Raw genomic sequence first — 22074 nt, 5'->3', positions numbered from 1 at the left:
CAAATATTTCAGAGGCACTTTTCTACCTGGGGCTAAGAACACATTTTTGTATTTTTGAATATTTATGTAACAAGTACATATTTAGAGTGTTATTTTTATCATTATTTTGATAAACCATAGCTTTGTATGGTCACTTCCAAAAAATATAGGCAGGAATATCTTTGTCATAGTTACATATTATCATCAGACATACATATTTATAACTCTCCATTTCCTTGAATGCTCCACATAAATAGATGCTCAGTGCTTGTCATGTTACACGTCTTGCCGATCGTAAGAACAAAAGAAAAACAACAAAGAAACAATACCAAAAATACTTTTTAAAAATCTAAGCTGAAAACATAAAAGATAAATGTTGAGCCATTCACTGGCAACAACCACAAATTTGAAGGCAGCAAGACTGAGCGATGTTTTGTTTTCTTCATGCTTATGAATATGATAGATGTCATGTGAATGGGGAGAAAATTATTTAAATCTAATATTATTCTTTGTGTAAGTGTATTTTATATTGATAGACTAATTTAAAAAACAGTCACCTTTACCTTTATAATAAAGTTCTAGTGTGCAGGAGCTTCAGTGAGAGACTAACCTTAATTTCTTCGCTCCAGTCACACAAACCTGGTCAGGGTCACAAACAGTTATATATACCCTGTCATATGGCACAAGGGTCAGTATCTACTAATTCCAGTGGCTACTGTTACAATATTTAACCACCAAAAGTTTCAGATCAGAAGTTGAAAGTTTGAGACATTTATGAGTAAGAACAGAGGCTCCTAATTTAAAACGTGTGTGACCTTAATATAGCATTTGGGGGTTCAGAATGTTCTTATGTACTTTGACTAATACCACAGTTTTACAATACTCCCTCACTTCCAGTCGTAAAACTGTGGATTGATTTACCTTATCTGTAATTTTTCAAGAATAGATCTCTGATAAAAGCAAATTTCCATGACTATTTGAACCAGTAACAGACAAAATAGTTTTCCTTAAAGTAAAAGCAGAATAAAAAGAAGCTGCATCTAACCTTTAATTCCAGCCATAAGTTAGCATTTTTCACAGATGTGTATATTTTTCAGAAAGTACTATAAATCAGAATGATTCTGTACTTGTCAATGATAACTCTCTTTATGTAAAATAATCTTATAACGGAACACCAGAATAATCTATCTTAATCAAAGACAGATTTATATCCATATGGTCCAGTTATTCACAGACTGTAACAAAACATATAAAAATGTAGATCTGACATCACTGTAAGTCTTGCATACACAATTGCCTTCTTCATCTGTGATATAACAATGAAAAACTATCACCTACTCCTGCTCCCGTTGAAATCAGGGACACATTCCCACTTACATCACTCACAATTGGATGAGAGATCAAAACTAGTGTCCAGCTTTTGAAAAATCCTTAAAACCAGGAATCTTATGTATTTGACTAACTCCGATTGTTCCACAATTTATTGGAAATATAACTTTTTTCTTCACAATTAGCCCAAAGAATCAAAACAAAACTCAGAAAAGTATGGACATGAACAGTATTTTCCATAATTTCCAGAATTCCATCCAGAAATTTTTCCATAATTACATCTTAGAGTACAAGAACCCAACTCAGAAATATGCCGCATCTAACACTTTTAATTAGAAAATTACTTAATAAATGGTAGTATGAAATAGAAATGGAAGATCTCTAAGCTATGATATATCTCATTTTCTCTGGTGGGAATTAGTATCTTACTGATGAGCAATATTTGGAGCAAAATCTTTCTTTATTTAATCGTGTACTCTTTCTGAAACCAAAACTCAGTGCACCTACAATAATATAACTACAAAAACTGTTTGGTCAAGTACGACCAAACCTTCAGCCCTTATACAGCCAAAATATCCATTATTTACATGATGATTTTGCCTAAGGTTCTTAACGTTCAACAGCTTTTTCGATAGAAGCAATATTAATAAATGAAATGACAATGAAATCATTAAAGAAACAAAATTTTAATAGCATGCAAAAGTTTATTGCAGATAACTTAGTTACCTAGTCATGGTTTTGTATCAATTTCAAAGAAATTTCAGAATAGTAGGGTAGAGTCAAGAACAACTTGAATTCTTATATGGATTCTGCTTCAGATAAAAACAGTCACATTTTATGCCAAGTATAAAAAACAACAATAAAGTTTTAGTGAGACAGAACAGTGCAATAACTCAAGAAAATTAATGCCATGAGCAGTTTTTCCTCTCTTTTTGACTGCAATGGTCAACAAAATAAATGAAGAACAACAAGAGAGAACCAATGCAAAGGCCTAGAGAGTAACTCCAATTTTTTAAACTATTAATTTTGTGCTCGGTGTCAAAGGCAATGACAGTAAGCACTGAATAAATGCAAAACTTCTTTGGGATTGCTATTTTTTTCAAGATGAAAAATGCACTGGCTTGGAATGTTTATTTGAACCAGCTGTATGGTATTACTATAGAGTCAGGAAGTTAATATATTCTTTGGAAGTCCAGTATCATAATAAGTTATTCTAGCAGGCATAGTGAATGAACAGAGGACATGCAATGTGATTTGGCAGCCCAAGCGCAGACACTGCATACGCTCCTAAATTCAAGCTATGCAGCAGCTGTAAGTTACCAGCACTGGGTCTTGCTCATAATTAGAAGAGTGACAGGTAGAAAGAGAGCAGAAACAGAATTAATATTGACATTTCGTAGCACATGTGATGGGACTGATCCTCTCTGAAATCTTCTGACTGAGATCTATCATGTAACAGGATCAGGCTCATCATGTACTACACCTCTTTTCATTCATTACAGTATTCTGTTCTGGGCATTTGTCTCCTATGATTTATGCAGCCGTGTCCTCATTGCTATAGTGCTGGCAATACAGCAACATGTTGTGATATGAAGCACTGAAAAATCAAAGAAATCTGTATTTTGACAGAAATTTCCATGGCAAGCTGATGTGCACGGGTTGTAGGGAAGGAAGGGTATATATTCAGATATTCCAGTTAAGAACAGCCATGAAATCTTTTTATATTCTGAATCTCTCTTATAAAACTATTAATGGTGAAATCCTTCATACCACTACAATCAATCTCTCTAACTATTTAATAGCTATGCTGAGGCAAATCAAATTATTCCCAAAATCAGGGAAAAAATACAACACGTTTTGCAATCTATCAAGTAGAAGATCACTTACTTGTACTATTAGTGTCTAAAGATTGTGGTGGGTTGACCCTAGCTGGATGCCACGTGCCCACCAAAGCCACTCTATCACTCCCTGCCTCAGCTGGACAGGGGAGAAAAAATATAACAAAAGGCTCATGGTTTGAGATAAGGACAGGGAGATCACTCAACAATTACTGTCATGGGCAAAACAGACTTGACTTGAAGAAATTAGTTTTATTTATTACCAATCAAATCAGAGTAGGATAATGAGAAATAAAACCAGATCTAAAAACACCTTTTCCCCTACCCCTCCCTTCTTCCCAGGCTTAACTTTATTCCAGATTTTCTCTACCTCCTCTCCTCCAAGCGGTGCAGGGCAATGGGTAATGGGGGTTGTGGTCAGTTCACCACACACTGTTTCTGCTGCTCCTTCCTCCTCAGGGGAGGACTCCTCACACTCTTCCCCTGCTCCAGTGTGGGGTCCCACCCACAGGAGACAGTCCTCTATGAACTTCTCCAAGTGAGTTCTTCCCACGGGCTGCAGTCCTTCACGAACCGCTCCAGCGTGGGTCCCTTCCATGGGCTGCAGTCCTTCAGGAACAGACTGCTCCAGCGTGGGTCCCCCACAGGGTCACAAGTCCTGCCAGCAAACCTGCTCCAGTGCGGGCTTCCCATGAGGTCACAACCTCCTTTGTGTATCCACCTGCTCCGGTGTGGGGTCCTCCAGGGGCTGCAGGTGGAGATCTGCTCCCCCGTTAACCTCCATGGGCTGCAGGGGCACAGCCTGCCTCACCATGGGCTGCACCACGGGCTGCAGGGGAATCTCTGCTCTGGCGCCTGGAGCACCTCCTCCCCCTCCTTCTTCACTGACCTTGGTGTCTGCAGAGTTCGTTCTCTCACATATTCTCACTCCTCTCTCCAGCTGCAGTTGCACAGGTTTGTGTTTTCTTTTCCCCCTTCTTAAATACATTATCCCAGCGGCGCTATCACTGTCGCTGGTGGGCTCAGCCTTGGCCAGCGGTGGGTCTGTCTTGGAGCCGGTTGGCATTGGCTCTGTAGGACATAGGGGAAGCTTCTGGCAGCTTCTCACAGAAGCCACCCCTGTGGCCCCACCCTCTACCAAAACCTTGCCACACAAACCAAATACAAAGATGAACCGCTGTGCTTCAGTAATATTAATTTTATGATATGAAGTTTAAAGCAAATTAGTTTAAAGTTAGTGCTGAATTTCAAGGCTAGATGTATATTTTTATGGCAAAACAATGCAGGAATGTAAGTTACAACACTGCAACGTCTAGGAATAATAGGGTAAGTTAAAGTTACCATAACAGATGTTTTGATTTTAAGTCTGCATTCCCTTACTCTGGCTAATGTTGTCACAATCTTCTGGTTGCCTAAATAAGGATTATTGTTATCAGCCACATCCCATCATCCTTAGGCAACTTCCCCTAAAAGGGAATGGGGAATTTTCTTTGAGTGACAGATGCAGAATAGTGACAGATGCAGAATTCACCATTTCTCAACCTCTGTCTGCCATGTAAAATACAATGTGGAACAGTTCTGGAACACCTCTCCTTTGCAGACAAGGATGAAAGCCTCTTCCACAAAATACTATTACCTAACTTTTTTGCCTTCATAGAGTAATACAGATGTTAAAAATGAACTGAAATCTTACAATGTGTAAAGAATTTGTCTGAATTTATTTATGCTTAAAAATGGTTTATGCTTTAAGTTACTACGTCTTCACTTTCTTTATATTCCATGAACAATTTATTTTCCAAAATATGAAGAGAGGCATACCCTAGTTTAGTTAATTTCAGTAGTCTATCCATTAAATATAAAAAAATACAAAACTGTTATTTGCTGGTGTAATTGGCACAGCTACATAGATCCCAACCAGCCTGTGCTTTACCAGCCTGTGCTAGGAGATACTTTGGCCCATAATACCAGTCTAATAGGTTGTCCTGTAAATAATAGATTAAGTGAACAAGTACTCTCTATGTGCTTACATTTTAAAACACATATTATCTACCTGATATAACAACTCTTTTTAAGTTAATCAGGTATTTTACTAACAGACTATTTAAAAACTGGACTAGATAACACTCTTTTGGGTCCAGCACAGGATATTCTAAATTCTGCCTCTTTTTTTTCCAGCGGACTGTAATGTAATGATAATACATCACTGCCATAAAATGCATTCTTGACTTCATTTCTATATGCAAAATCCTTATGACATTTTTCCAGTAGAATGTGGCACAGTGATCCTAGTGATGTGGGTGGATGGTAGGAAGCACAAAGCAGAACTCTACCTCCAAGCCTGAGCAGCATGACTCGCCCAGCCTAATCAGGTCCATGACTTCCATGACGTGAACAGTTTTCAGCTTTGGGAAGTTACAACACCAGCAAAACTAACAGGTCATTCAACCCCAGCATTCTTCCTTTCTCTGACTCCTGTTCTGCATAGCCACATTCAAGAAATCTTGGACTTTCTGCCAAATGTTGGTCTTCAGTTTTACTCTGACCCAAGACATGCAGGGGAAATCAGACAAATCCTAATATTAACTGGGGATTTTTTTGCTCTTAGAGTCAAGCTGGTGGCTGAGAAATGAAGGTCACAGTGAAACAGGGCAGAGGGAAAAGGTTTCTGACCATTTTCCCTGACACTGGGAGAACTCCACAGATGAATGCACTCTTTTCAGTCTCATCATACAGCACGAGAGAGAAAATCCTACCTTGGAACCTCCCAGGGTTTCCAGCCTCTCAGATGGGCTTTGCCTCAGAGAGAACGCCTTGACAGGAACAGATGTGATAACAAATGACCTTTAGAATTGCACCCTGAGAGCTGTTGACTGTTTCCTGAAAGCTGTTCACCCTCCTGAGCTCCTGGCTTTAGTTTGGAAACCTTGAGATCCTGACATACAAGTAAAAAGGGTCAACAACAAGAAAAAGAAAAATAAAGCATAAGATTTAGAACCAAAAGAAAGCAGGGGCAAAATCAGAGTATATACATGTTTTAAGAGTCTTCCTTTGCTTTTAAAGTTAAAAATCATAAATCTAAGTGCAATGCCAACACTTGGTGTTATCTTCATCCCCAAATGAAGGAAAAAATTCTGAGATGAACAGGAGTCTATCAAATGATAATACAATAAAAATTGGGTTCAAAGCTATTTCATTTTTATTCCAATCCAAATTACACCAAATGTATAATATTAGATAACATAGTATTTGTATATTCCTGTGAATGTGCTGTGCAACATAAAAAAACATCTTTCCCAGCAACAGCTTACAGGGTAAGTGGTGCACACAGAAAGCAGTGCATTATGGGGAAGTCCAGAGGAGAGGCTGTGGATGCAGACGTGTGTCCACAAGTGTGAGAGGAAGATGGGAGACTGCTTATTTGTTCCTCTTGGACTTCACCAACTACAGTGAAAAATTTCTCAGCATTGACTTCTTGTAAAGCTCCTTGAAATCAAGACTATGACCATATCCCATGACTAGCATGGAGCAAAAGTCACATTTCACCCATATGCTCACTTAGGTTTATGTTGATGACTTCAGGCTGTCTCAACTAAGTCTTCTCGGGAAAAAAAAAAAAAAAAAGGCTGAAAGAATAACAACATACTCACTGGCATTCCATTTTTAAGGCAACTTTGGGAAAAAACCTGGCACTGCTAATACAATGATATGCTACATCTCATTCATTGCCTGTGAGAGGCAGAGAAGAGAAAAAGGGGAGGGGGAAGCAGGAGATAGAATGAGACAGAAAGCAGAAGCAGAAACAAAGATGCAGTATCTGGAGGCAAAACGAAAGGAGGGATGACACCAGGGAATGTGCAAAAGATGCCTCTTCCTACATTTGTTAAAGCTAAACATGCACATAAACTATAAAGCTGAAATGAAAAGCACAGGCAAGCTTATTTGGTTTTATCCTTTCAAGCAGGGAAAATATTTTCTCTTATGATTTTTTCCCTGTCAATTCCTGTCCTTCCCTTGCAATGCCTTCTCTTTTCTCACTTGTCTTTTCTCCTTTTCATTTTCAATGCCATCTTGCTTTGTTCCTTTTTCTTTGCTTCTGTCTGCTTCTTTCTTCCTCTTCCTTTCTTCTCTTGCTCTCCCTTGTCTTTTTTGTCCTCCTCTTGCTCTCCCATGTGTTCCCTAAGCACATGAAGAACATGAACACAACAGTGGAAAAGCATTTTTTTCCTGATGCTCCTTTTCTATCCCCGTGTGGTTTTGACTGCTGTAGCTCTGTTAGGTTTTAAATACACATGGGGAAGCCACTTGTACTCCCATGTGTTTTTAGAACTATCTACAGTAGCACACTGCAGGAAAAACATGTGGGAAGGGAATGTGTCGGAAAAGTTGCTTGTACTCCCTCCAACACGTGGGCCACATTTAACAAGGTCAAGGGACAAGTGTGGCTCACAGGCATTAGTTTGACCGGTACTATAAAAAGGATCATGCATTCTTCTTTCTTTTACCTGCGCACTCTCTGCAGTTAATCACTCACCCAAATACAGCTTACGGAGTTTCAATTGATCTACTTTTATTTTTAGGCTAGATGATCAGCTTAACGTATTTTAGGAACAAATTATCGTATCTTTTTTCCTGATTTGACAATTCAAGATAATGAAGGATACAAATGTAACAAAAGGAAACCTTTTTTCTCCCTTTGTCTTCCCTCCTGCATGAGAGCATCACGCACGCTGTGAGTGAGCAGACAAGGGTATGCCTGTTAAACTGGCTGGCTGTTCCTAAGGCAGATACTCTCTGCCGAGGGTCCCTTCTGAACTTTCCTGCTACAAGACCAAATTCACACAAAATGTCTGTGAACTGTTGGTTCATGTTATGCACATTTTGACACCTTTCAGCTGGCTTTCACAGATTTTCAAAGCACCTGTTCCAATACAACCTGTCTTTTTGGCAGCAACCAGTACCAGTAAGCCCCTGATTTTCTTTCCTCCTTCACTCAACCATTTCTAACAATGTACATGTCAAAAAATACAATGAAGTGAAAGGAGGCAAATGCTGACCAGCTCTCCTAGATATCGGACCACACTTCCTGCAGAAAAAAAATTGTTCACATTGTTACACAGATGAACTAAACTGTTCTTGCCTGTCACTCATTTCTTAGGGGAAAGGTCCAGCTCACTTGCAAGTGGGCTGTTTGCCATGTGAACAGATGGGCATGGGGTTCGACAGCCAAGAAATGATGGATCAAATTTTGAAATTTGTTGCTCACTCTCCACTCTAGTAGTTCCTAATTGGCCTCAATGGAACTTTATCGCTGTAAAAATGGTATAATGGCAACAACATTTGACTGAACAAATACACATCTCGTGTAGGTGCTGCAAGCAGGCTTCCTGGCTGACAAAATCAGAATGACGCCGTCAGTGAACGTCTGTTACAAGCTGACGTAGCTCTCTAAGGTTAACATGTTCCTATGTGAGCATACAGTGGGGTTGAAGGGGAGCATCTAATGCTTACTTTGAATGGCGGCATGAGATATAGTCTTCTGTCTGAAATCTTTTTAATAAACACAACCTTTTAAACAAAGAATGGATTCACTTATGTCTTATAATAAGCATAAGGCAAGAGGAGGTAAGAGGTTTTTTCAATGATGCATTGTTTATAATATATTGTCTAAAATTGTTATCACCCATAAAACAATTATTCAGGATTTAACATAGAAAATTGACCAAAATTAAATTATATTTGACTGCTACTAATAGGTCAAGAAAATAAACTCTCTTTTAGAAGAACATTGTTTCCCAGCTTTCTAAGTGCTGCTATGGCAGTATACATTCACCTCAAATTCCTGTGTACTCAGTGAAAATATCGGATGTGAAACCAATGTAGATTTATCTTTCATCTCACCGATGTACTTACATAGTTCTGGGTTTGTATCATCAGCAATTTGAATTATTACTGAAGAAGTGGTGTTCAATTTACCTACAAAATACAGGCTTCTTACACTTCTTCATATTGGTTGCACATAGCTTTGTAATTTTAACTCTGCCTTTCTGTTATCATTTTGACCGTATCAACATTGTATTATGTTAACTAATGCCAGCAGTTGCAAGCCAGGATCTTAACGTTTTGTTTATACTGTAGTGGGAATTTCTTGCCTTGTGCCTCTTTCTTGTATACATTTTGACAGGTTACTGATGCATTTGCAAAAATAGTTGAAGAGTTCTATGAGGACACCGATAAGAAGTGATGATGATCATAATTATTGTTACCTTTAGGAATACATTGTATTTTTAATAAAATTGCACATACAGTAAAAGTAGATAAAATATTTTTATAAGCATCTACACAACACATTTCATTAATTATCTCAGGGAAAAAAAAGCAATTTCCCAGGGTCTCTTCCAATTTTTCTCCACCACCTCAGGCCCAGTGCTATTTGGTATGGGCAGATTAGGGTAGCTGATGATTCCTATTGATTTAAATGTCGTGCTAGGAAGCCTAAATCCCCAAGAGCAATAGAATCTCCCCTATCACTATCCTACTGCTTATTGACCTAATTCACTAACCAACCATCAGGGTTTTCTCTCACAACAAATAAATCTTGCATGAAACAGACAGTACATGGACACTCGTAGTTTTCAGTGGTATTGCCAATATAATAAATTTAGGGTCACCAAAGCATTCCTCTTTGTTTTCTCAGATTGACTGTAATGTTGTTTGCCATTTAAAAATGGGCAGACCCACAACTTTGGTATTTTTAATACAAAACTATTTCTACAATCTCTAATAAACTCGATGTCATATAACAATGCAGACAATTCAGCATGTGTAAAATTCTGTGCATTTCAATGCTCTGATTTGCCTGTAAGTTATTGCTGGAACAGCTGATGAACAGGTCTAATGGTTGCAGCATTATAACCAGTAATTGAGATACTACTTAGACCCAGTGTTTACTGCGCAAAATTCTGATAATCAGTAAACTTCCTCTTTCATCTATTGAGCCAAACAGATGAAGAGTGAGCCAGGGTTTGTTATGTTGTTCTGAGTCTCACCGGGCAATCTTTTCAACTGAAACTTTTAACTTGGACTCTGCAGATGCCTGCATCTGAACTTCACTCTCGGTGATTTTACTGGGTTGAATAGCATGCTTGTTTATATGTAAAAGCCAGGAGTCTAAACTTAGTGGCTCTGTAAAATGTGGTCGTCACTAGATATGAAACACATTCACCAAAAGAGAACACAAAAAATACACTATATAAAAAAAACAAACCTCCATACTACTTCGATAGGCAGATCTGTTTCAGAGAAGAGGCCTAATTCTGCTCCCAGCAAAGTTAATTAAAGCAACATCAAGGTCCTAAATTACTGGTCCTCTCATCAATATCAAGTTAAGCTTTTATCAATGTAATTTGAAGCAGTATTAAAAGCGATAAATGCTAATTTATAATTGTTGATATTATCAAAGCAAGATCATTTGCAACCATACGTAACTGTGCCAGATTTTTATCACATTATAAAGGTTAACATAAGTGTTACAAGAAACATCAATGAGTTACGCACGCTACGTTTGCTTTTGGTTAGATAAGTATGCTTTGTAGTAGTTGATATTCCCTCTAGATAATGGATATGGGCCAGATTCTCTGCTGACACAAAGCAATATAAGTAATTTGAAGGCAGATATGCTGATTTACACTAGCTGCAGATCTAGCCCTAATATCTTTAGATGCAATAAACCATCTTAAATAAGTCTGTTTCCTCACTATTACTCAGCCATTCCTCACTATTGCCAAAAGGGAACTGTGAATGCCAAGGTCTGCAGGATTTTATTTATCAAAGCTTCTTTTAAGGCATCTATCATTTTGGCATGCAAGCCTTGCTTTACAACCAGAATCAAACGTTTTCATGAAACAGCAGGATTAATTCTAGAAAAAATGCCACGTAGTGCTCATTCTTGCTGTAATATCTATTCCAACTAATTTTTTAATCAAAACTGCATATGATGTTAACAGATTAAGATGCTTTTGCTGCTTGGTACTGCTGAACTGCATAAAGAGAATTAAAAATGTTATACCATGCATCTCTTTAAATACTGGATTACTGATAACTCATTGTTTGTATTTCTGTATTTATCTACCTTGATAAGAAGCTAACTAAGTGCAGAGGTAAGAAAATCACATTTCTGTTTGTTATATAGATACAAAATTATTTTACCAATTAGTGCTATGCTAAATAACATTTTAGTGTCCTGACATTAAACATCTGGAGACAAATAGTACCTAAAACATACAGCCTAATTTTCCTTTGAGGTTTATCTATTTTTACTTACGTTTCTGGATGTCAGCTTATAATAATTACTCTTCTATATACATCTCTAGCACTAATGTGACAGACTGTGAATGCTTCTTGACAACAGAGCATAATATCCTCCTTACAGGCTTCCACCAGAAAGGCTACAATCTTACCATCGAGTGTATAAACATGCAAAAAGGCTTACTTAAAACATTGACAAATTTCAAATGTATTTTGTTTACTGTTTAAAAGTACATACAGATTAGACATTTCTCAATAAATCTAAAAAATAAGGTTAAATGTAAAGAACTTTGGATACTGTGTGTGAAGTCTGTATCTGAGTGCTGCCTGAGTAGCACGAGCAGTAGGTACAACTTTGAAGTATCTGTAAATGATGTCAGGTCATTTGAAAAGTAGCAAAATTTTCCATTTAAAAGCTACTACCAGTAAATGTTGCTTACAAAGAGAGAATACCAATATAATCACTAAAAAGCATTTCCTAGCATTTTTGTGAGTATGACAAACTATGCTCATCTGTGACACAGACTAGACATGGAATTACAGTCGTAGTTCCAATAAAGCAGCAGGAATCTTTGTATTTCTCCATCCAACATTAAAGGCAGCATCTTTTATGTAGGCCTCATTTATAAATCTCCATGAATTCCGTCAAAGACATTAGAATTTTATCTTAAGAAAGAGCAAACACGTTATGAACTTCATAGCTTTATTTCTCTGTGAAAGAAAGAGAATGACTGAAAATTCAGTAAATACCAGACTTTCACTTAATTAGATGGACTTTAAATTATGTTAAAACACACAAAAAGAGAGCTGCTATCCTGCAGGATGTACTGTCTAGTACATCACAGTAATGCTTACTCACATGCCTAAATCCTTATATCATTTTATTACTGAGTCTTCTGTGTGATCTTAGACATAAAGAGTACAAATTCCCCCTGTGATTTCTTTTTATTTGACAAGAAATAATAAAATATAAATTCAAATACATTTTTTTTAGTTTTAATCTGATATATGTTTTAGTAAAATAAGGGGAAAATGGAACTTTTGTAATATATAAGATTTTCCTGAATTGTTAGAAATCGGAGGAGCAATGGTGTTTTAAACAAGTGGTACTTCTCTGTTTGCCTCTATTCCTGAACACTTAAATAAGGACTGAAATATGAATAGCTTAAAAGTGTATAATCTAAATGTGAAAGCTCTAAGGTTTTTTTTTCAATATTTTTTACAGCCTAAGAATATGTGGCTTTTCGTGTATGAGGGGAAAATCAGAAGATTTTAAATTTTGACAAATAGAAGCTAAAAACAAGGTAGAATAAAGCTAACCAAAAAGTAAGCAGAGAAGTCCTTCTTTTTTAATAAATTAATGTCACTTAATTCAAAAAATACTCCTAGTAGCAATAACGTTTTTCAGGTTAAACTTAGAATAAAAAATACTAAATATCTGATCAAAAACAGATTCAGCTACTACAGGTTTTAGCTTACTGAAACAAATCAAGTGCTTTCACATATTTAATTAAAAAGCTAATTTCCTTAACTGTTAATCAGAACTATTTGTGAACGAACAAAGTATGTTTTATTGAGTAGTCCTTGTCTGTAGCCAAACAATGCATTTACTGAAATTAATACATACCAAAAAATTCTGGAAGTATAAAATATTTTTTAAAAATATGTGACAAGTACTGCACTGTCACCGGATACGAGGACTGTCTACAGCAATCATACCAAGTAAATAAGCCACATAATGGCTTGGTTCAAGGCAGTATTTTATTTACTGTATTGCAGTTTTGTGCCTGTGACATGGGAGAAATTTTCCTGGGCCTTTCAGTGTATGCAGACTCCTTTTCTTTGATGCTATGATCATGTCAGTGACTGATACATGAGAATCACGTTTTTTCTTCAGATATGAATCCACCAAGAAATAAATTTTGTAGAAAATAGTTACTTATTCTTTACTATTCTTATCTGTTTCAGACATTTTATTCCTTAAAATATATTTTATAATGAAGAAGACCTGATACTGACTCAAAAAAAAAAGTTCTAAGGCCATTCCATTAACGTGTGGATGAAACTTTTGGAAGTCAGTAATAATTTTGCAGAAAATCAACATGAGAATATCATCTTAAATTACTGCCTTTTAACTCTGTGAAGAGCAATACACAGAGGAAAAAATCCTAATCTGAGACTTTTCTGAAATACTTATGCCAGCTCTCAAATTTTATGAATTAGTCCTCTGGACATGCTAAGTGATTTCCCTTCATTTTGAACAGTTGCATTATTTTGTTTTGACTAACAAATCACTAGTAAAAAATACTAGTCTGCCTGGATTGAGGTAGTCTGTTTCCCTGATTAATTAATATTCAAGTATTAATGCATTTCCTTCATGATTTCTTTATTCAATATGCTGTTTAGATTGCTCATGGAAATTGTAATGAACAGGGTTTTAAAATGTGTATACACTATGCACAAGTAGTAAAATCTGATAGCAATCTGACAGTCTGAATCCCTCTCATGTTCTTTTTTGGAGGGAAAAAGAGAGAAAGAAAAAAAGTCAGGCTGAGAGGTTGGGTAGCGGAATTCAAAATATAAATTTTGTGATGAAAACTAGTTAAACTTACATGTACTACATAATCTTACAGTTAATGTTTAGCAGTTGTTTTGCCTTTAAAGCTAGATTCTAATTTTTAAATTTCAGTATGCTATAAACGATAAGGGGACGTTGAAGAATAAATTTCTGTAATGTGCGATCATGCCATATGTGCACAGTTCTTACTTTTTTGGGGGTGACTATCCTTTTTTATAGCCTTGGTCTCTACCTTTGTAATTCTACAGTTCAGAGCTTTGTCCTCCCCTCCATTTTATGGTTTTTCTTCTCCTCCATTTTATGCTGTCTTTTCTTAGGCATCGTGTCTATATTTGACAACCATACCAAAAGATAGAGAAAGCCTTTTTTTGTCAACCCACCTGCCTGTTGCCATGCCTTTCATGTTTCTGGCAAAATAAAAATTACCAGGACTTCTGTCAGCCAAACTCTGAAGCTCAGAGTTCATCAATTCAGTGGCATTAATTTTTAAGACAAAGTATCAGGCCAATGATATTACTTCAGATCACACACCAAAACTCTAAGCATTCGTTCTTCACGGTATCTTGAGGCCTAATATTGTACACACACAGTGTGTTAGAATTAAGGACCTGATCCTGCAACCAGTATAATTTTCCTTTTGACCTCAGCTTGGGCATAATTGAGACCTAAGTGTACAAACACGTGTTTTTACAACACAGTGACCAGACTACACACGGTGCCAGGAAACTGAGAAGGTAGAATCACCTGATCACCCATGTCTGCATCCGTACTGAAGGGGATGCACACGCTGCCAAGTGAGCAGCTGGGTTTGCATAAATGAACTATATTAATATCACAAAAAGTAAAAAAGAAAAAAAAATCAGTGATTATCTTGAATGTACTATGATTCAAATAAACATAAAATGTGATGCAGTGAGATCTTACCTTTCTTACTGGGACAAAACTTGAACTGGCCTCCAAACCTGGACTGAGCTCTTAGATGACTGATTGTAATTAGTGAGAGCTATGGGTCCAGATACAAAATTCCTGAGAGCTTTTTGATTAAATCAGCTAGCAGTCAATTTCTGTGAATAGTTCAGATGAAATGAAATGTGTTTGTTCCTAGTAAGAAGTCCAGTCCTCTGACAGCACCGTCAACCTGCAAATGGATTGCAGCACAGGTCTGCAGATGATCAAAAGAGCAGACTGTACTCGCTGTCTTAAATTAAGCTACTCTGGAATAATATACTTTATAAGTACTGCTATCTGACCTGCTCAACACTATGTAAGACAAGTAACATTAAAAATTTAGAGGGGAAAATGCTCTGGTCTGTTTTTCTCTTATTTGACAGATCTGGCAGTTATTTGCAAAGTTGGTTGTTTTTGCACTTTGTGTTGCCTGATTATGTACCTGTAGCAGGAAAAAAGGACTATCTTTTTGACATTACATAGATGTTCTTTTAAAATAATTCAGCTGGCAGAGGCCTTCAGCTTTTATTCATTTTTATTTTAGGCTGAGCAACTTTCAACATTGAATTTCCCTTTAAGATATATTCATGTTCAGTAAAGAAGGCCAGATTACACAGAAAAGTTCTTGTCCATTCAGAATAGCCATGTGCATAGGAAAAGGTGATATCCAAAACATTTTGCATACCTCAACTCCAAAGCTTGTGTATATCATAATTCATGTGACATAGTAAGGCCTTTACCTATGTTTTATTAGTTCGGTCCTAATTTGGTTCTGAGCTGAGATACAAACACGTCATTTCATTGTTTACTTGCAAAATACTAAGATTTGGGGGGGGGATGATGGCAATGTTTCAATATGTAAAAAATAAAATGTTAATGCAACAGGTTAATGCCTCACATTAGGAATTTATTAGCTTAACACGGAGATGGTTTTTGGTAGCATTTGTAGGTCTTTACTAAATCACCAGGGAAGGCTGTATTGTCTATCTGCCACTATTTTATGTCAGAATGTGCTTTACCAAATGTGCTTTCCCAAAATGCTACAGCAATCTTAGTCACAAAATTATTTTGATTCTAAGCTCGCTTTTCGAGCTGGCCATAACCATAGGGGGAAAAAATGTGGTTTGATATGCGTATCTATAACCAGAGGGGAAAAAAAATACCTTGTGATCCCGTATCTAAGGTAGATATTTCAGAAGCAAAATAACCTATAGGAAAACGGGTAAGACTCTAGTCCTGATGTTTTCAGTTAGCAGGCCATAGGTCTGCAGAAGCATATCGCTTGAATTTGTGGACTTTAAAGCTTCACACCAACATATGCAGTTTAAACATGTACTGAGCTATAAGCACTTCAGGAATTTAATAATAAGATAGAAGCACTTTTACGATTTATTAAGAACTAAGAGCACTGACGAGCTAAATAAACATGCCCCAATAAACGCTTGCTGCACCAGGCGCCGCATCCTTCCCCAGATTCGGTCAGAAACAGCACCACCTCCCACTTCAAACTCCGAGGTCCGAGGCGGGGGCTGCACTCCCCACTCGTGGATACGCGTGGCCAGGATCAGCGGCGTGGGGCTGGGGGGACGGGGGGGGGGGGGGGGGGGGGCGGGGGGGAAGAGAGAGAGACAGTGCGGGAAGAGGCGCCGTTTTCCGAGGCGCCGTCTTCCGAGCGCTCCGCGGCCGCGCAACCCTCGGCGAGTGGCACCTCCCCCCCTCCCCACCCCACGCCGGGCGGCTCCGCCTCGTCGCGGCGATCAGCTGCGCGCGCGTCACGTGGGCGCGTGTCGAAGGTCACGGCGCCCACAATGGAGCTGTCGGCGTACGCGCAGGGCGGGTGGCGGCTGCTGGGCGACCCCCGCCGCTTCCCCCGCCGCCCCTACGCCGCGCTCCTCCGCGCCGCTTTCCGCAGCCTCCTCGATCACCCCCAGGCCGGGTTGGGTAAGGCGTGGGGAGAGGCGGCGTGGAGTGGCGTGGCGTGGCGTGGCGTGGAGTGGCGTGGCGCGGGGGGGGGAGAGGCGGCGGGCGGGGGACGACGACGACGGTGCGGGCCGCGCCGCTCCGCGGAGCGCGCAAACAGGCGCCGCGCTCCTTCTTCCAGCGTCGCCACGCGCGCGTCCGCATATCTACACGCGTGTCCGTGGTGCGTTGGCCGGCGTCCACCCCCTCCCCCCGCCACACACACGGGGCGGCTCCCACGCGGAGCGTCGCCCGTGGACGGCGCCAGGGTGCCGCTGCGCGGGTGTCATCGCTAATGCGTGTCTGCTTCATTAAAGCTTGAACCGGTCGAAAATAGAGGGGCGGGGGGGGTTTGGCGGCCCGGGACGGGGTCCCCCGCGCGTTCGTGTCCGCGTGGCGGGGCAAGGCGGCGGTTTTCCCCGTCCACTCCGCTGTGACCGTGGGTGTTGTGGGGTTTTTTTCGCGCGTGGACGCTTCCTACGGCAACCCCGGCGTGAGGGTATACGGCCGTGCAATTAATTTTGTGGTATTAATGACCCCGCCGCCGGCTCCGCGCACGGAGGGAACCGCCGGTGGCGGCCGGGGGCTCCGGCTCCGCGCCTCGCCGTTGGCGACAGGCTGCTGAGAAGCGCGGACGGGGCTTGGAGAGGAAATTGAGGTTTTCCTTTTTTTTTTTTTTTTTTTTCTTTTCCCTCCTGTTTTTTAATGGGAAGGAGATGTAGAGGCGGCGGGGCGTGCATCGCCGCGCAGCCCCGCCTGCTACGGCGCGCACCGGCCAGTGCTTCAGCCCCTCTCCTCCTCCTCCTCCTCCTCACACCTTGCCTACGCACTCCCTCCTTTCGCCCTAAAACACCAAATGTGTTTCATTTGGAAGTTTTTGTGGGGAAGATGCCGTTCAAAGGGCGAGCAGCCGCTCTTGGTACCGTGTGCTGGGCTGTGCAAATAAGTGTGTCATCAGTAATTCATTTATTTTAGACGATCCAGACCTGAAAGATATTGACCCTACGGTATTAAAACATTGCCATGCTGCGGCTGCAACGTGTATTCTGGAGGCAGGAAAGCAGAAAGCTGACATATCTGCTATAAGGTACTAACACTCTGAAGCTACCCCATTTCTCTAGCAGTTGTTACTTTAAACTGTACTGCTGAGTTAATGTTAACAAAAACCTAATAAATTCTTTTTCCCTGTAGCACATGTCTTGAGGACTGTAAACTGGACAAAGAGAGAATAGAACAATTTTGCACCGAATATCAGGTTTTTAAACCAATTTTAACATATTTATGTTTTCTCTCTCTCATAGGAATTTTTTGAATCTAGCAATTTTTTTTTCTTTTTTCTTTTTTTTTTTTCCCTCCAGAAAAACAAGGATGCGTTGGAAATCCTATTGGGAAGGTAGGTCAATAAGTCAGCACAGATATATAGTTTCAATTACAGCTGCTTTGAAACTGTCCTGGGAAACACCTATGCATACTTTAGGTGACTAAAGTAAGAAATATTGTTCCATTTTTTTTAAAAAAGTACATTTTTAACAAACTTTAGAAAACAGCTGTTGAAACATATATTTCTCCTTTCGGAATTCTACTCTTAAGAAACTTTTTGAACTTTTCAAGAAGCATTATAAGGCTCATGAAAAAGTTCTTTCTTGATGGACAGCTTGAGAAAATGATGTTTTCTTTTAGTGTAGGGAACTTATAACTGTTGTGTCTTTCAGCATAGGCAGATCTCCTCTCCATATAACTGATGTGTCTTGGCGCTTGGAATATCAGATCAAGGTAATTTAATCACATCAAGGTATTTCTCTAGTCTGTTTCAGTGCTGAGACCTGACTTTTTTTTTATGCTCTTTGTTTTTAATTTAGAGCAATCAACTTCATAAAACTTACCAGCCTTCCTACTTCGTGACCTTAAACGTAGAGGTATTGTACTCCCAGCACCCTCAGAGGAAAAAATGCAATTTCACAATAATCTTTGTAGTAAAACGGGCATTGTTGCTTTTTTTTTTTTTTTCCCTTCAGAACGGTGATTCGGGATCACACCCAGATGTTAGTTTTAGTTGCACGATGGAGCAATTACAGGTACTTCTTTCCTTCATCATTGTTTCTATGCTTGGCTCCAGTTGTGGATGTAAAAGTTTATAACAACTTGCCAATCAAAATGAAATCATATATACTATTATTCAAAAAAAAAAAAATCCAGGACTGGGAGGGTAGGGGAGAATCTTCTATAAAAATTATCCGAGTGTAGTTTTCCTGTCTTCTCAAATAAAGTTGCAAAGTAACTGATTTTAGTTGCATGGGGAGTGTTTTACCTACATGCATAAATATTTTGACTGTTTTCATAACTGTAATATATTTTTTTTTCTGAAACACTGATTTCCCGTGCTTTAGAGAAATGATTAAAAAAGCTGGATCAATGATTTAAATGTGTCATGATTAAAAATAGAGAACGCACTGAAGGCTCTTCAGTGGTGTTAATGACATGTAAGAAATGTACTGAAACAAACGTTGATCTTTGTTTAGCGATTTAAATGTGTAACTGAACAATAGAGGTATTGTAATGCTTGGAAGTGTCCAAACTGTGGAGGATTGGGAATAAGGGTTGGGGGGAGAGGAAAAGCAAGATATTAAAACTTCAGGTTTGCACCTCTGCTTTTTTGATGTGTCTCAAAAGTTGCCCTTTCCTTCCTAAGGAATGTTTTTAATCGGTTTGCTGACTTAGTTAAATCTGACATGCTTTGGCTGGAGAATGGTCCCAGTACAAAATTGCTCTCAAAATATTTTCAGTATTTTAGAAACGTATATAGAACTTCAAAGCCTGGAGCAAATGTCAGCGGTAGCCGTTGTAACGATACTGATAAAACCTACGTGTTAAGAGTACTGATCTATTTTAGTAGATAATATATGTTAAAAGGTGTTTTCCTTCAGTTCCCACTTTTCTTACTACATTGTAAAATACGGAGCTATTTAATTACTTGCTGGCATTGTTCATCAGTTGCAACATTTCTTTGTGGTATAAGGTGCTGGTTTCCCTTGCCTCTCTCTATGAAAAAATACTATGTTCCTCTGGGTGACCTGTTAAAAAATATGTTTATTCTAAGACAGTATTTCATCTCTTAGGATTTAGTTGGAAAACTAAAAGATGCTGCAAAAAGTCTAGAAAGAGCAACTCAGATGTGATTGAAGGAAGGTGTCAGCCTGCTGAGCTGAAGTACTCTCATTCCTAAGAGTGTCTTCTAAATGACAAATGTCTTTCATCTCTTGATGCAAACTGTTCTTTTTTTTTTTTTTTTTTAAGTCCCGGGATGCAAATTAAGTGAAATAACTGGTTTTTATGACCGAACTTGGTATTCCTTGCTCGTGTCATTTTTTTTTAATTAACTCTTGTTAAATATTTGCTTAACTGTTGTGTCTTCAAAACATTGCTTCTATTTTGTGCATTTTTGGAATTGTCACCGATTATTTTTCTCTGGGATCTAATAAAGTTTATTTGCTCCCGCTCTGCAATTTCTATGGGTGAATTAGCTGTACCTAAAAGTCAGATGCTAAACGTTAGATCAGCTCTGTGAGGCGAAAATCCCTTCCTCCCGTGCCGCGGCTATGGCGCGTTTGCTGCATCGCCCACCGCGCTTTGTTATTTCACTCCAGCTGATCTTACATCCTCGGTAAGAGCAGAGCTCGGGCCCCGGCGCGGGAGGCAAGAGGGACGTCACTTTAATTTTATGGAGCCGCGGCGCCTCGCGGAGGGCCGGCGGTCCGCGGGGCTGAGTTGAGCCGGGTGTCGGCTCCGGCTCGACGGCGGCTCCCCCGTTGCGGTGCCGCTCCGCGCCCGCCGCCGGGGCCGCCCTTCTCCCCTTCCGCTCTCCCCGGCCGCGGTGGCCGCCGCGGAGCCCGTCCGCACCTGCCGGCGGGGAGGTGGAGCGGCCCTGCGGGGGAAGCGCAGCGGCGGAGGGGCCCTCGCCGCCCCGCCCGGTGCGGAGCCTGGGCGCTTCCCTCCCCGCTGCTCCGCGCCCGGGCTGCGGGCGGCGTCCTGCCCTCGGAGGTGGCCGGCGCCCGCGAGGGGTTTTCCCCTCTTCCCGCCCGCCCGGGCGGCGGCGGCGCCCCGCGTCCCCTCCGCGGGTCCCCGCGACGCCCGCTCCCGCCGCCGCTCGGGGGCCGCCGGGGCGGGCTGGGGCCGGGGGCCGCGCCGCTCCGGGGGCGGGAGAGCACCGGCGCGGCCCCCGAGGGACGCGTCGTCCCGACGGCGGCGGCCCCGCGCAGCCCCGGGCGGGAGCGGCGGGGCGAGGGGCGCGTCCCGCGGGCGGGCGGAGGGCAGCGTGCGTGGGGCGGCGGGGGCGCGAGGCCGCGGCGGGGGTCCCCCCGCGGGGGCTCGCTCCGTGGCGGGACGGGGCGACCGCGGTTGGGAGCGCGCAACAAGTGCGCGGAGGGCGGCGGGGGAAGGGGGCCGGGCGGCGTGTGGGGCCGGCGGGGCGGGCGGGGGGGGAGCTGTGGGCTGTGGCGTGGGGAGGATGGAGAGGGCAGGGCGGGGGGCGGCAGTGCGCGGGGTGCTCGGCGGCGGGCGGTGCTCGGGACGGGCGGGGGTTTCGGGGAGGGGGGCGGGGGGGGGGGGGGGGGGGGGCGCGGAGCCCGGGCGGCAGCTCGGAGGGGAGTGAGGACGCGGGCGGAGGGGCCGAACGGGAGCGGCTGGGCGGGCGGAGGGAGCGCGGCGAAAAGGAGGCGTCGGGGATGGGGGGCGGGGGGGCGGGCGGGATCCGCGGAGCGGGAGCGGGGCCGGGGGTCGGGGCGGGCGGGCGGCGCGGCGGGGAAAAGGAGGCATCGGCGGCGCGCGGGCGAGCGCGTGCAGGGCCGGGGGGAGGGGAGGGAGGAGGGAGGGAAGGGGAGGGGGCGGCGGGCGGGGGAGGGGAGGGAGGGGGGAGGCGGGGGGCGGAGGGGGAGGAGGCGGCCGGGTTGCGGGATTGGGTCACGGGGAGGCTGCCGGGCCCCGGCGGCAGCGCCGCTAATTCCCAGGCCGCCCTTAAGGAATGAGGCGCCCCACGTGACGCTGGCGGGGCGGGCGAACTCCGAGCCATTTTGGGGACGGTGTCAGTTTCCACTGTGTGCCTTCAGCGTTGCATTCTTCCCTCCTCCGCCCTCCTCCCGCCCG

General features: G+C 41.8%; 1 protein-coding gene across 1 annotated transcript; it reads left to right on the top strand.

Annotated features, from left to right (window-relative positions):
- The first annotated feature begins 16765 nt into the window (after positions 1-16765).
- On the top strand, positions 16766-20438 carry COMMD3 (COMM domain containing 3). Its single transcript, XM_074834136.1, has 8 exons — positions 16766-16917; positions 17911-18022; positions 18127-18190; positions 18294-18328; positions 18648-18708; positions 18795-18851; positions 18951-19010; positions 20052-20438. Exons 1-8 carry the CDS (start codon positions 16785-16787, stop codon positions 20109-20111), a joined length of 582 nt encoding a protein of 193 aa, XP_074690237.1. The 5' UTR covers positions 16766-16784; the 3' UTR covers positions 20112-20438.
- The last annotated feature ends 1636 nt before the right edge of the window (positions 20439-22074 follow it).

This window comes from Strix aluco, chromosome 1, assembly GCF_031877795.1.
Source record: "Strix aluco isolate bStrAlu1 chromosome 1, bStrAlu1.hap1, whole genome shotgun sequence".
Taxonomy (NCBI): Eukaryota; Metazoa; Chordata; class Aves; order Strigiformes; family Strigidae; genus Strix; species Strix aluco.
The sequence above is the reverse complement of the archived record's forward strand: the minus strand, read 5'-3'. Positions and strand labels throughout refer to the sequence as shown.

Excerpts from the sequence above, each read along its gene's own strand:
- COMMD3 (XM_074834136.1), top strand. The coding sequence starts at position 16,785 with ATGGAGCTGTCGGCGTACGCGCAGGGCGGGTGGCGGCTGCTGGGCGAC. Across the intron at positions 18,023-18,126 it reads GCTGACATATCTGCTATAAG|CACATGTCTTGAGGACTGTA; the intron begins GTACTAACACTC and ends TTTTCCCTGTAG. Across the intron at positions 18,852-18,950 it reads TCGTGACCTTAAACGTAGAG|AACGGTGATTCGGGATCACA; the intron begins GTATTGTACTCC and ends TTTTCCCTTCAG.